The sequence below is a fragment of the Mustela erminea genome, chromosome 15, assembly GCF_009829155.1.
Source record: "Mustela erminea isolate mMusErm1 chromosome 15, mMusErm1.Pri, whole genome shotgun sequence".
NCBI classification, from domain to species: domain Eukaryota; kingdom Metazoa; phylum Chordata; class Mammalia; order Carnivora; family Mustelidae; genus Mustela; species Mustela erminea.
Window position 1 is genome coordinate 45,917,041 of NC_045628.1, and position 14,683 is coordinate 45,931,723.

Below are 14,683 nucleotides of genomic sequence, written 5' to 3' on the forward strand. Positions count from 1 at the left end.
AGTGTTCATTGGAAGTATAAGGTCAGCTTTGATGTTGGGAGAAGACTTGGTAGAGAAGGTGACTTTTCCACTATTTCTGAGCATAAGTTGGAATCTAAGCTGGCAGGAGTTATAGTATTTTTTTACTCTGATAATTTTACTTCCTGGATACTGAGTGGATTCCTAATGGAAATTTTGGATTGGCAAATAGCAATTGTTGATGTTTTCGGGAAATTTTGTTTATCAGTATTACTCATCTATGTCTTCTAAAAAGTGTAATATTTATCTACAGAGCTAATTTATATTTCCTTTTATGTATATAGTTTTTGCATGTAGGAAATTAGAGTTGTACTTAAAGATGTGAGTAGGTATAACTTAGGGATTGTTTGAATATTCTTTTTAAGTGACTGTTTTTTCCTTTGAGTGGATATTTTTCTTCTCACGTGGTGTTGCATTACAGAAGTCAAGGTTGTGTTCAGTCTAGGGGACTAATACTCAAAGGATCAGTGTCAGGAAGAAGTCTAGGTTATTTTCAATATATAAAACCATAACACTTGGAGTTCTTCCTGATATTGTTGGGAAAGAATTGGCAAAGCAAGAAGCTATGGCTTGTATCCCAGACATGGAAGATAGAAAGTTATTTATTATTCACTTAACAAAAACGAATAGAACACCCACTATATGCTTGGACGATGTGGAATTCTAGGAGTAGGTCCAGTAGTGAATAAAATAATAATTCTGTTCTTATACCGTGGTAGAATAAACATATGATAGAGGTAGTTTCAGAATAGTGTTGTTACTAGGTAATGGCAGGCACCAGACTTGTGGGCATCTTGCTCAATCTTGAGTCGGGAAGGCTCCTACCTAAGATGTAGTTAACTGAGAGCTGAAGATGGAGTTGAAATGAGCCAGATTAAGGGGATGGGATAGGAGTTGTGGTTGTAGATAGGTTTTAGACACAGGGAACAACATGCACTTTTAAGAGATTCTGGCTTTTTCATTACATCTGGGTCCTACAACGTAAGAGGGCTGGAGTGGTGAAGAGATTGTCTGAAGTGAAAGTGCAGTTTAGATCAAGCTGGACCTTCTTGAGCCGTGGTAAAATTGGAATGCCCTTCTCTGAATAATGGGGATGCAAAAGTTGAAAGGTTTTAAGCGTAAGAGTGAGGGGCAGGTTTGGATTTGCATTTCAGTAAGATCAAAATGATGTCAATATAGAGAGTAGCTCGGAGTGTTTGGGTGTAGAGGGACAGAGCAGACTTAGAGGTAAGTGAGGAGGCTGTGGCTGTTGTCCAGGTGCCCAGAAGCAGGACAGTAGCAGTAGGGACAGAGAGAAGATGATTTAAGAAGAGTCGATCTATATGGTTTCATGATTTGTTTCCTTATTGGTTTTCATTATTACTACAATTCAGATGATTTTCTGTTGATCTAAGTCAAAATCAGAAGTCCTAGCCCATCCATATCAGCACCCAGCTGCCTCTCTGACCATCCAGGTCCATTTATTCTTTTTCTCTGATATCCTCTCCCAACTCCTCTGTTCTTCTCAAGCCCTCCTACTTTACCCGTTGGCAGTCAAAGCCTGTCTTTGAATGTTTGTTTTTCCTTCTTGCTCTAATTGAAACCTAGATGTTCTTTGAAGACTTTTCATTCCTGTTAGCTTCTTCCTTCAAAAGCTTCTAGCCTTTTTGAGCATTTCTGGTGCAGTTCTCCTGGTTGGTCTCAACTTGAGGTCTTGTAGTTTCTGCCACCAATGCATGAAAGGCATTAGAACTTGAGTTGTTTACTTTTCCACCTTGATTTCTGTTATTCTGTACCTACCAGGGGTTCTTAAACCGTAGGCCATGGACACCAGGGGTCTGTAGTAAAATGCGTGGTGTCCTTGAACTGGAAGAGAAAAAAAAATTAATTTCTTTATCTTCATTAATCTTGAAGTAAAACTTAGGTTTTTTTTTTTTTTTTAACTTATGAATGTAGGTGAAAACAAATTCCAAACACACACATACAGAAGGATTTGACCTGTGAATTTATTATACCACAGAAAACAGATACATTCAAAGCACATTAGTGATTAAAGATACTTCAAAAGGTGGTTTGTGTTCAACACTATGTTGAAATTAGATTTCCTATTACCCATGTTCTATGATGAGTTCATGAAGACCTATTTCTAGAAAATTTTAAAATATTTTAATAATACTGTTTTTGTTATTATACCTATTTTAGTCATTTAAAAGTATCCTGTGAGGAGCTCTGTATTAGTCTTCTGTTGTTATATAATTATCCTAAAGCTGAGTGGGTTAAAACAAAAATAAATATATAGCATTTCAGTTTCTTGGGTCTAAAATTTGGAAGGAGCTTAGTGGGATAATGGTGGTTTGAGGTCTTCCATGAGATTATAAGCACAGCACTGGCTCAGGCTGCAGTCATGCTAAGTCTTGCTGGGGCTGGAGAATCCATTTATGGGGTGTTCACTTCTGACTGGGAAGTTGGTGCTGGTAGTTGTTGGGGGCCTCCGTTTTTTCCTGTGTGGGCATCTTCACTGGCAGCTCTGCTGTAGAAGGCGTATTGTAATTTATTTTATTTTAAAAGATTTTATTTATTTATTTGACAGAGACACAGTGGGAGAGGGAACACAAGCAAGGAGAGTGGGAGAGGGAGAAGGGAGCCCGATATAGGACTTGATCCCAGGACTCTGGGATCATGCCCAAGCCAAAGGCAGATGCTTAATGACTGAGCCACCCAGGTGCCCCTGCAATTCATTTTCAAGGAATTTTAATAACCTAGTGAGTATGCTTCTTATTGAATAAGATAACCTATGAAGTTTAAATGTAAATAAACTACTGTAAGTAGGTACATTTCTTGGTGGGGGGGTGATGGTAAACTTTCTTGTCAAAGCCTCTGGCTAAGGAACGTCTTAGAATTTCACTAAAACCTAAATTTAAGGGCAGGGAGGGCCATTTCTCACACTGAGGGCTATTAGAGTGTTATAGAGGGTGGCTTGGTGGGAATTGTTCCTGAGTGCTCGGATGTGGCCTCAGACTGGAATGGTTAGTTCTTCACACCTGCAAGGATGAATGGCCAATTTCCCCTTAACAGAGTTCTATCTTAGTCCAGATCTTAGTTCTGGATCTATCTTAGTTCTATCTTAGTGCTGATGGCACCAGCACTTCAGTTAAGACCATGGAACAGGCAAGCATGTCTTTGGACTGTCAACGTGTACCATCTTCCATAATTCTCCCATCAGCCTCACAGGGTTCCCTGATGTATCCTCTTTTCAAACCTATTTTGAGGTTCCCTCACACCAGAATTAATCACTTATTCCTTTCCGTTGCTAGTTTATTTGGCTTATGATTTTTTTTCTTGGGGTCATCTATATATTTTATCTTTATTTATAGCTTCTCCTGTTTTTTTCTTCAGTTGGTAAGCCTCTTCAGGGATGGTACTGTGTCTTATATATTTTATCCAGTAATTGCTCATTCACTTACACCATGTGCTAATTGATTGCTAGCTATCTGCTAGGTTCTGCTAGGTTCTATCTGCTAGTCACATCAGTGACTATAATAGTTTCCTGTTGCTGTGTTAACAGTTACCCCAAAATTTTAGTGACTTAAAACAGCAATCGTTTAGTTTCTTGCACTTTTTCTGGGGGCAGGAATTTGGTAGTTGCCTTAGTATGTGGTTTTGGCTTCGAGTCCCATGAGACTGTAATGAAGATGTTGGTTCGAGCTATATAACTCTTACTCTCTGAGGACCTCGTAGTCCTCTGTTGCTATATAATAAGTCATCTGAAGGCTCAGCTGGGCTTCTAAGATGGCACACTCGCATGGCTGTTGGCAAGAGGCTTCTCGGCCTCTTTAGTTTCTTTAGCTCATTTCTTTGCCATGTGGACCTCCACCAGGTCTTGAGTGCCTTCCTGGTGTGGTCTTTTATGATCTGGTCTTAGAAACCACACTCCATAATTTCCACAGTATCCTACTGTTTATACAAGTCAGAATTATTTGGGACTATCTTAGAGACTGGCTACCATAGTGACTATGACAGTTGACGGTTTGTCTAGCATGCCCCTTATATTTTAGTGGGGAAGAGACCATCAACTTTCTCAAAATAAATGAAGGAATTGCATGTTTTCATAAGTCTTGTGAAAGGACACGAAAAGGGAATAACTGTGTGCGGTGATGATGCGGAGTACGGAATCCATTTGATGGAGTGGTCTCCGAAGGCATTTCAGGCCTTAACCCAAAGCAGAAAGGTGAGAAGGAGCTTCATTTCCTATTAACAACTCGCAGGGGATAGGTATTATCATGAAAGATTTAAATAGCTTCCTTAGCTTTGACACAACAAGCAGGTGGCTGGGCAGGATCCAGAATTCAGACTCAGGAGCCCATTTTTTAATCAGCAAGTTGCTTGTATAGTAATAAAGTTAATTAAAAAGCCAAGCGATTTTAGCTGTTAGGTTTTTTTTTTCCTTCTCCTTCCTCAACTTTTTTTTTTTTTTTTTTAAGATTTATTTATTTTAGAGAGAGAGCACAAGCCAGGGGGAGGGACAGAGGGAAGGAGGAGGGGGGAGAGAGAGAGAGAAGCAGACTCCTCCGTGAGCACAGAGCCCAGACCTGGATGCGGAAGTCCATCCCACCAACCCCCGTCCCTAGAGATCATGACAAGTCGGACACTCAATTGACCGAGCTACCCAGGTGTCCCATCTTCTTAAATATAGTTAGTACAAGATTGCGTGAAAATTGGTAGATAATTTTAAGTAATTTTTTTCTAGATTTCAGGTATGCATTCACATGGAATTAACTTATAATTACAATGAACTTTTATTTGCTTCATTCTCTTGGATTGCATGAAAATAGGTACTTCCTTTAGAGGTTCTAAGGAAGTAGATTTAGGATACTTTTTCAGGCTTTTCAAATTTAAAATGGCTAATAATTACAGTATCTTCCTTTTGTTTTAAATTAAAAAAAATCAATGCTGATAGTATTTAAAACACTGTAAAAGAACTTTGTCACTATTATAGTGTTATACTATAGCTTAAAATCCAGATAGTTTTTTAAAGCCTGTTTTTGGTTTAATTAATTTTATTTAAACTGTAATTACTGATTATCAGTGTGAGATAATACTCAGTAGGGTGCTCATTTAACTTCCCGTGAAGATAAGTGATATTAATTTATAAAACTCTGTACACCCCAGACACAGCTGAAGCCATATTAATTAAGAGTGGTGTACCACCTCCAAACAGTACTAAAATAGAATTCTCTCGGTCTTCTGTGTGTTTAACCAGTTCTTCAGCAAAGGCAAGTCGTTGATATAGTTTACCTCCTTGGGTTGTGTTTCTAGCTCAACTTTAAGAGAATTCATGTAAAATGAAAAGTAGCTATGCAAGTGCACAGATTGCGAAACCTCCCAGTGAAATTGCTGAATGCAAAATAACCAACTTCTAGTCAGCATAACAGGGATTCCTATTGTGTATTTATGGACAAAGTCATTTAAAACTTTTGCTTTTGGGTTCCATTGTGCCTTTAAGCAAATTGAGTAATTCTGTGAAAGAAAAATTAGGAATGTTTCTCACACCCACCCTCATTTCTGTGTGGAGTCACAGCATCCTTCCTTGAAATAAAAACAAACCCTCCCCCCCACCCCACAACTTTAGAACGTTTAAAATGATTTGATAAGTAAAGTTCATTTTGTACCTAGCTTTGTCAGTAGTGCCCAGATGATGGGAATATACCCACAGGGTTCCGTAAGAGCATCACATACCTGGGGATGCTTTTACTCTAAGCCCGAGGTACTCAACAAATTCAATTTACTGTTCCAGCATAGAAGGATTGTATGTATTTTTCTCCTACTCCTATGGCTTTTTGTGCTAATTTTTCCTACCTTGCCTTTAGCTATCCTAGTGGTAATGTGTGAAATTGTTTTCCACTTGAATAAAATCCAACCTTCCCCCAGAGTTTAGGTGCTAAGCCTATGGGGGCGGTGTGCTCATTCTATTTTATTGTTGTTGTTGTACAACTTATGATGCTGTTTATTGAAACAAATGCAGCTCTACTTCTAAAAACATAATGGAATTTTTTTTTCATTTATGGGGTTGTATAAGTTAAATACTATGAAATTGTTATGTATAAAAGTGTTTTGGAGTTCATCCTTTATTATTTAGCCAGGCAGTTTCCTTATTTTAAAAATTAAATGCAGGGCGCCTGGGTGGCTGAATTGGTTGAGCGTCTGCCTTCAGCTCAGGTCGTGATCCCAGGTACCCAGGATCGAGTCTCGTATTGGCCTCCTTGCCCAGTGAGGAGCTTGCTTCTCCCTCTGCCTGCCGCTCCTCCTGCTTGTGTTCTCTCTCTAAAATCTTAAAAAAAAAAAAAAAAAAAATTAGCAAATGCATTCATCCTGATGCTGCCTTTCAAGCTCTTAACACAGTGTATAAAATACAGAAGGGGCTCAGTGACCGAGAGAATCTTATAAAGTTTTGGTTCGTGGTGAAATTAGAATTTTTTTGGTAACTATCACTGATGAAGCCATTGGGTTATATATTTACAAATTAACTTGTGAATTGCTTACGCTTACTATTCCCATTCATTGACGTGTTTACATTTATAATATTGATGCTGCATTAATGCTGTTTTGCTTAATTTCACTTCATTATGAGTTTAACATATTCAGCTACTTTGTGTGTGGTGTGTGGAGTCGGCATGTATTTAACACTCAAGAATTGATCTCTGTGGAGAAGTTACAGCAATGAAGTAGTGATTCAGAGGACAGGGGGAGGAACCAATCCCAATTCTTAAATTTTTGGTCTAATTTTTTAAAACCAGTATCAAGAATTGGGGTACCGAGGCACATAGAGTCACTCACTTTGGGACCTCTAATCACATGGAGACAATTGTGTATTTCTCGGTTATTTCCAAAGTAAAGGAGTATTTATGTGGACGAGTTGGGTGCCCTTTTCTCTGTTGCTGTAACTCATTGTCCATACCTCTTGCTAAATTTTTTTAATATCCATATAGAATTGCTTCTTTATATGCTTGTCGCTGTCACTGGATTGTTACTCAGCTTGAGTTGAATATAGCTTTTCCATTTTGTTTTTTTTTTAAATTATAAACATCCGATGGAGTAACATTTCTGTTCTTTGTTTTATATATCTGGGATTCTATCTGATGTCATTTCTTTTTTCATCCTGAAAAACTTCTTTTGACCTGTTTTGGAGTATAGGTCTGATGGAGACCGATTCTCTCAAGTTTTAGCTGTCTGAAAGTGTTACATTCTGCTTCTATTTTCGAAAGGTATTTTTACTGGTTATAGAATCCCATGATGACTGTCGTTTTCTTCCCAGGACTTTTAAAGATGCCCTTCCATTGTCTTTTGTTGTAGTTTCTGGTGAGAAATGAGTTATTTGTGTCATTTCTACCTTGTATATAATGTGTCTTCATATGTCTGGCTGTGCTTTTATAGTTTGCCCTTTACTTGGGATTTTCAGCAGCTTCACTGGGGGTAGCTAGGTGTGGGCTTGTTTGTCTGGGTATTCTTCCTCCGTGGCTGTGCTTCTGGTAGTCATGAACCGATTTTTAGAAAATCAATTATTTCAGTCATTATCTCCTGAAATAGATCTCCAATATCCTTTTCTTTTTCTCGTCCTCAGTTACGCTTATATTACAGTGCTTCACACCGTACCACAGCCCTGGGGTTCTCTGTTCTTTCATTTTTCTTTCCCTTCTGTGGTGTTTGAGTTTGCATGCTTTATGTTGGTCTGGGTTTAGGTTCACTGGTTCATTTCTCAGCAGTGTTCTGGTTATCCTGAAGTTCATCTAATGAATTTTTTGTTGATACATCTTTAATTTCTAACATGTTCTTAAGATTTTATGTATTTATTTGTCAGAGAGAGAGAGAGAGAGAGAGAGCGCGAGCGTGCGCGCATGCACCAGCAGGCAGAGGCAGAGAGAGAAGCAGGCTCCCTGTCGAGCAAGGAGCCCAATGTGGGACTTGATCCCAGGACGCTGGGATCATGACCTGAGCCAAAGGCATTGGCTTAACCAATTGAGCCACCGGGTGTCCCTTTAACATGCTCTTAAAAATGATTTCCATGACTTTATAAATTGCCCATCTCCTACACTGTGTCCGCTTTTCATTATGTCCTTCAGAATTTTTAAAAGATTCATTTATTTATTTGACAGAACCAGAGAGAGAGAGTGAGAGAGGGAGACAGCAGGAGCGGGAATACAAGTAGGGGGAGTGGAAGAGGGAGCAGCAGTCTTTCCCCCGAGCATGGAGCCCCATGCTGCCTTGATCCCAGGACTCTAGGATCATGACCTGAGCCCAAGGCAGACACTTAATGACTGAGCCTCCCAGGTGCCCCCTGTAGCATTTTTACAAATATCTTTTGAGATAGTGTGACCCGTGAGTCCATCATCCAGGCCATCTCTAGATCTGCTTCTCTTTGACTCCGGGTGACGCTTTCTTGGTCCTTAGCGAATTCATCAGTAGTTGATTATATGGTAGACATACATTTTATTTGAATACTGTGGACATAATCCTTCTAAGAAAGGGAGTGCCTTTCTTTAGGCTGCTAAAATGGGGGACTGAGTCCATGGGGTGTCTCGTTGAGCTGGGCTTGGCAAAACGGCCTTAATTTGAGTGGTCTCCTCTGGGCCTTCAAGGTTGTTCAGAACGAATGAGGCTGTGGCACTCTGCTTTTAGCTTGATGACTGAACTATTCATTTTCAAGACTGGGATAACACTTTCTGCTTTACAGTTCAGATGCCCTTTTCAGGGTTAATGTAAAGTTCTTGTTTTCAGCTTCTTCAGGAGATGCCTTGCTAACTTGGTGTCTGCTCCTGGCCTTCAGGTGGTAGCTGTCATTTACTCGCTGAACATCCAGAATATGTTTTGGGGGCTTCTCTCCCATCTTTTGCTTAGTTCAGAGTGTTTGGGAGGACAGTCTCTTTACCTAGGGAGAGGCCTCCTAGGACACTTCATGTCTGGGGATATCTTGCCCTCCCTCCTGCAGTTGGTGAAGGCCTGAGGGAAAGCCTTGGTAGGTGGGTGTAGACTTGCTCCAGGACTGGGGTTCCATGGAATTCCAGTTTCTCATGCCAGAACCCATGCTGTCAATAGTTCATTAAAAATTTGGCTTTTTTTTTTTTTTTTTTTAAATCCTTGTTTAATTCTTAGTCTAACTGTTTGTCAGGGATCAAAGCAGCTTGTCACTTCCTAGTAGTCCTTCCAGGTTTCCTTATGTCCTCAGCCGCCTGATGGTTTGAAAGCAACACTAACTGTAACTTGGTAGGTTTTCTGGCTTGTTTTTGTTATGAGGATGAGAACAGTGGTGGCATTTTGTGACTACTTTCTAAATCCTGCTGGAAGCTGTCATATTCTTCGGACTTTCATGATTAGGTCCTGTTAGATGGACCATGTGTGAATGTAGTACATGGCATTTTTTTCTAGGCTTTGTATTCACAGTGAATTTGAAGATCTGTTTTGAAAGCTGAATATCTTTGCATCTTACTTAAAGAAATCCTATTTCTTTTGTGAACTAATACTGCGACTTTTTGTCCTTTTAAATTCAGTATTTTGTATCACATTTCTCTACTCGGCTGTACTAATGCTATCCAATAGAATTTTCTGTTGGAAATGCTCTTTATGTGCTTTGACCAGTATGAGGGCCACCAGCCTCATGTGGCTCTTGAGGGCTTGACATGTGGCTGGTGCAACTAAGAAACTGAACTTATAATTTACATTTAAACAACCATACATGGCTAGTGGCTACCATGAAGAGCGCAAGTCAATAGCTTATATGCATTATGGCAAAAACAGTGTAAGATATAGTTACACTGAACAATTCACGGAACCATTGTGGTTTCTGAACACACTTCTGTTAACTACTTTAAGACCTTCTTTGCCTTTTTGATACCGCTTGAAACTTTGAGTCTGGGTTTTATGTGAGGAACAGAATTTGTGAAATCAAGCAATTTCCAAAGAATAAATAATTAGCTCTATAAAGTAATATCTATATACTTGCAAATATCAGTGAACTATTTGATTTAATATAAGAAATCTCATTGCAGCAAAATCCCCAGCTTTATCTCCTGAGGCTTTAGCCATCCTACTCTATAGCTGCTCGTGAAATTCAAACACAGGCCAGCCTGAATGAAGAGAAATGTGTTATTTATCAGACCAACAAGCCCTAGAGATATAAGCAGAATTCAACTCTTAGTGCATACTATGAAATGTGATCGAGGAATTCTGTGAAAAGGGCCCTGGGCAAGGGAGCTGGGAGCTAGGACACTAAATATTGGTTTGATTGCCCACCCCCAAATTAGCCCAGTTACCTTTGTAAAACTGCTTAGTTTGCTAATCTGTAAAGCAAAGGTCACCTGCCGTTAGAATCTTAATTCTGTAATTTAAGATTAGAAGGAATCTTTGGAGGTTACCTGATCTCTTTTCTGTTTTTAGACAAGATGGTTATGGAACACTTTTGTGTTTTAAAAAATCTTAAAGATTCTAGTGCTGAATGCCTTCTGATGAAATCATAGTGATATGAAATCATGGGATCAACCCTTTGGTGGGGGGTTATTTTGGCAACTAGATACACGTTGTTGGAGGAAATATTAACGCATGTGCTACTTTGCCTTTGTAGCTGGACAAATTTGCCAGCATAAGAATTCCAGGGAGCAAGAAGGAGAGACCTCCACTTTCCAACCTGAAGACTGCGTTTTCAAGCAATGATTGCTCTTCTGAGGTGATGGAAAATATTCCAAAGCCACTGTCACAGAATGAAGTCTTAGAACTTTTTGAAAAGATGATGGTAAGAATTTATTTTTTCCATAAAATGATTGATGAAAAAACCTTACCTTGTTAATGGACCAATGAACATTTAAGGCTTGTGTTCCATATATGATTTCTAATGTCCTTGAAGATAGCAATTTAGGCATACAGAGCTTTAGGATTACCCCCCCCCCCCCAAAAAAAAGAGAGGAAAATTGGCACACTATGTTGTGTGTGTGTGTGTGTGTGTGTGTGTGTAATATATAGAATACATAAAAACCCTCTCAAGTATCATAATGGTACATTTTGAATCTTAAAGATTATCTAAGGGGTCTATTAGGGGTTGTTTGCATTTTAGAATGATCATCACAGTGCTGTGTATGTGTATGCTGATTTTGTTCATCTTTTTTTCTTGTTTGATTCCTTTCTTAGTTCTCAGGATAACCAGGTTCATAGAGTCCCAGAACCTTTATATCTGAGGAGACTAGAACTTACTTATTTTGGGGTGTGTCTTTTCTGGTGGAGACAGTGCTGTTAGAAGCCGCCTTTGGTTGGTTCCAATAAATGGTGATCCTGACTCTGCTCATGGGTAAACTAATTTGACCAACAACCCACTGTGTTAAGTACGTTCAAAATCATTTATCACAAAATGAATGCTAATTGCATCTAAATAGTTTTACATACAGCTCTTACCCTCAAGTTGCTTATCTTGGAGGAATCAAAATAAACATTTTGAAGAATTAAATGAGTAAGAAATGCCAGAGGGTTCTAATTAATGGTTAAGTTCCTTATAAGTTCAGAGTAGGAAGAAACTAATTTTTGAGATACCTCATTAGCTTCAGGGGAAGCCAAAATTGAAAGGTTATTATAGTAGCTTAGGGAAATTTCCTGGAGCAGATGGACTTAGAGGCAGGTGTGGCCTTATAGGGTTGGAATAAGCAGAGGGAAACTACATTCCTTTAAGATGGGGAAATGACAGTGAACCAAGACAGAGCGAGGTAAAAATAGCTTAGGGGGATCGTGTGAGAGGTTTGAAAAATTGGACTGGAGTGATAATTTAGGGCCAATTATGAGAGGATTTTTTATACCATTTTGAAGAGTTATATAATATTTCAACTCAGGATTTATTTTCTCTATTCCTCTATTATTTTTGACAGCCTTATTAGTTTTTAGGGAAATTGACTTATTTAGTGTGTAAAATGTGTTTGAAATTTGAGATAGTTAATAGCTGGTCTCTTCATTATTTAACGGGAATCAACAAAATATTTACCCTTATACTGCCTTATTTTCTATTCATCAAATATTTGTGTTCAGGGTTATACATGTAGCTTTAGAAGGCTCCAGAAAGAGAGAATGCCTAGATTGTGTCTCCATAGGATTAATTAGTGTTAGGGATTCCTAACTTTTCATCACTGAGCATATGTTAGTATTGTTTTGCATGAACCTTAGACTTGGGACATTCTTACCTATTATGTCAGCTCTTGACGAAGGACTAATTTTGTTTTTAATTAACCACATATTTATAACTCCTTATTAACTCTTTCATCTCCATGAGTTGGTATCATTTTAGCCTTGAGCAAAAAACCTTTTCTTTCCCCCCAATTTTAGCGTATGTGCCACCGAAGTGAGGACTTATGTTTGTTTTTGTTTTATATTTTGCTGGCCTTTGCCTCTGTTAACGAGGCTTGTATTATGGTAGTTCTCTTCAATACCACATTGGAGGACTCAAGATAATAAAGTACCCTTAGCTCCCTTCTCATTCCATGTACTATATGTGGAATCACTGACCTAAATTACCTAGGAGATTCTAGAATGGTACTACTTTCATTTCCTGGTGACTACTTTGTTAAGAGGTTTTTCTTTTTGATCATGATTGCTAGTGGCATCTGAGTATAAGTGAGTAAGCTATTAATATAAGGTGTTTATGAGGCCACATCTTAACACCACAAGCCATTAAAAGTATAGCTACTGGGAGTACTGGATACAGTTCACGGTATTCTGTACTGACCGTGATTACTTGAGGTATTTTTCAGTTACTGTGAAGAGGGTCAGTTACCCAGAGAAGGGTAAGACTTTCAGTGTTTGTAGTTATGAATAGGGCAGAAGGATATTGACATTTCTGAAGTGTTTACACAATACATATTTAATAGCTGGGCCCGATCGCTTGTTAAATCTAAACAGGTATCCCTGTTGGCAGAAAATCGTTTGCAATCAAACTCATTTTACTCAGCAGCAGTAAAATGAAATTTTTGATGGGTCAGGGATGCCCAGTTTGCTAAGTGAGTTTGTGAGAACTAAGGTCTTATTTATTTATTTATTTTTTTAAAAAAGGTTCTTCTTCCCTTTCTGATTGCTTGACTGACAATACATTATAGGGGAAAATCCACTGATTTGTTCTGGAGCTGAGGAAGTTCTCTTCCCTTCCCTAAATGTAGATGAGTGATATCTGTCAGGCTGTACAGGGTACTGCATTTTTGACAAATTTAAAGCTGGTCTATGTCTGTAGAGAATGCTAGATGAAGTGTTGAGTTTAAATTTTTTTATTTTTACTCACATATCTAGTACTTCTTAAACATTTTTAACTTTTATTTGCTTAGTGAGTGGAAGAGGGAGAGAGCAGGGGCGGGGCGGACGATGGGGGGAGAGAGAGAGTCTTGAGCAGACTCCCTGCTGAGTGCGGAGTCCCACAATGTGTGACCCTGAGATCAGGACCTCATCGGAAATCAAGAGTTACCACTTAACCAACTGCGCCATCTAGGCACCCCTGTCCGTCGTACCTCTATCCTTTCGAAGAAGCCGCATCAAGTCTGCAACCTTAACTAAGTCTTGGCGTTTGCCGCTACAGGGATTTTCTGTCATTTAAAATTTACATCTAAATGCCTAGTTTTGACATTGTGCAATTTTTAAAAACTTATTTAACTTTATCAAAGGTATTGAAGTAATTTTTACATAAAATAAAAACTGTTCTTACAGAAACTTTTTTTTTTAATAGTCTTCAGTGTGCTGACTTGATAATGAGAGGTAAGGGTATAATGCTTGAATATTTGTAATCCTTTCTTGTTTATTTTGGAGATGGATTTACTTGGTCTCTGGGAAATAGTTTATAGGGTTTTTCGGTCGAGGTTGGGTTGAGCCTTATTTTTTTAAGCAATGATGAATGTTGAAACTACTTAAGGGCTCTTTTTCCCATTTGTCTTTTGGTTAAAGTGGAATTGTTATCCGAAAGCCTCTATTGGTTTCTGTGTGGATCTAGCTTTGTGAAATAGCTATGTGAACATCTTGTATATACAACTTTGATTTCTGGAAGTCAAGTTTCAGTGCTTACTATTGGACTCACTGTAGGTCTATGTTAACTGGTTTTTGAATGATTTGAGCATGATAGATAAAAGCTGAAAGTGACTTGATCATTGTAGCTGTTGCCTCTTTATAGCAGCTCCCTTGGCTTATTCTTGTGCTCCTAGGTGAAATCCCAGGCGGGTCTCAGTCTTTCTCTTGGCTTTGAGATTGAACAGAAAAAAATTATAAAAATAGTTTTGATCTAAAAAATAGCTGTCTTTTTCCCCCTTACAGGCTGGCTTTTCTTTAGGTCTCCATTCGGGGCAGTGGTTAGGGAATGAGCTTGGCCTCTTTTGTTTCTCTACCTTACTTGGCTATCCTCTCCAGACTGCCAACTATTTCCTCTAGGACTACATGGGAGGTGAGGAGAGGAGGAATAAGAATTTGCTTCTGGTCTAGGGTGTTTATAATCTGTCCTTGGTGCTCTGGGGTGATGTTGGTTTTTATTGCTGCTGTAACAAATTACCATGGTTTTTGATGGCTTAAATGCCAACATACTGTCTCCTAGTTCTGCAAGTCAAAGTCCAGCTTGACTCACCTGGTTTCTCAGGTTTCACAAGGCTGAAATCTGTGTCCAAATGGCTGGGATCTTACCGGATGCTTTGGGAAA

At 38.8% G+C, this 14,683-nt stretch overlaps 1 protein-coding gene across 3 annotated transcripts in view; it reads left to right on the forward strand.

The window, feature by feature from the left end:
* Window positions 1-14,683, forward strand: part of DIAPH3 (diaphanous related formin 3) — a 499,882-nt gene that overhangs the window by 38,168 nt on the left and 447,031 nt on the right. For 2 of the 3 annotated variants that reach the window (XM_032314557.1, XM_032314558.1), the window contains one exon: window positions 10,610-10,777. In XM_032314557.1, coding sequence (XP_032170448.1) covers window positions 10,610-10,777 — 168 coding nt within the window. Of the gene's footprint in view, window positions 1-10,609; window positions 10,778-12,569; window positions 12,634-14,683 lie in introns of those variants that run through there. The other variant, XM_032314559.1, reaches the window with a different exon arrangement.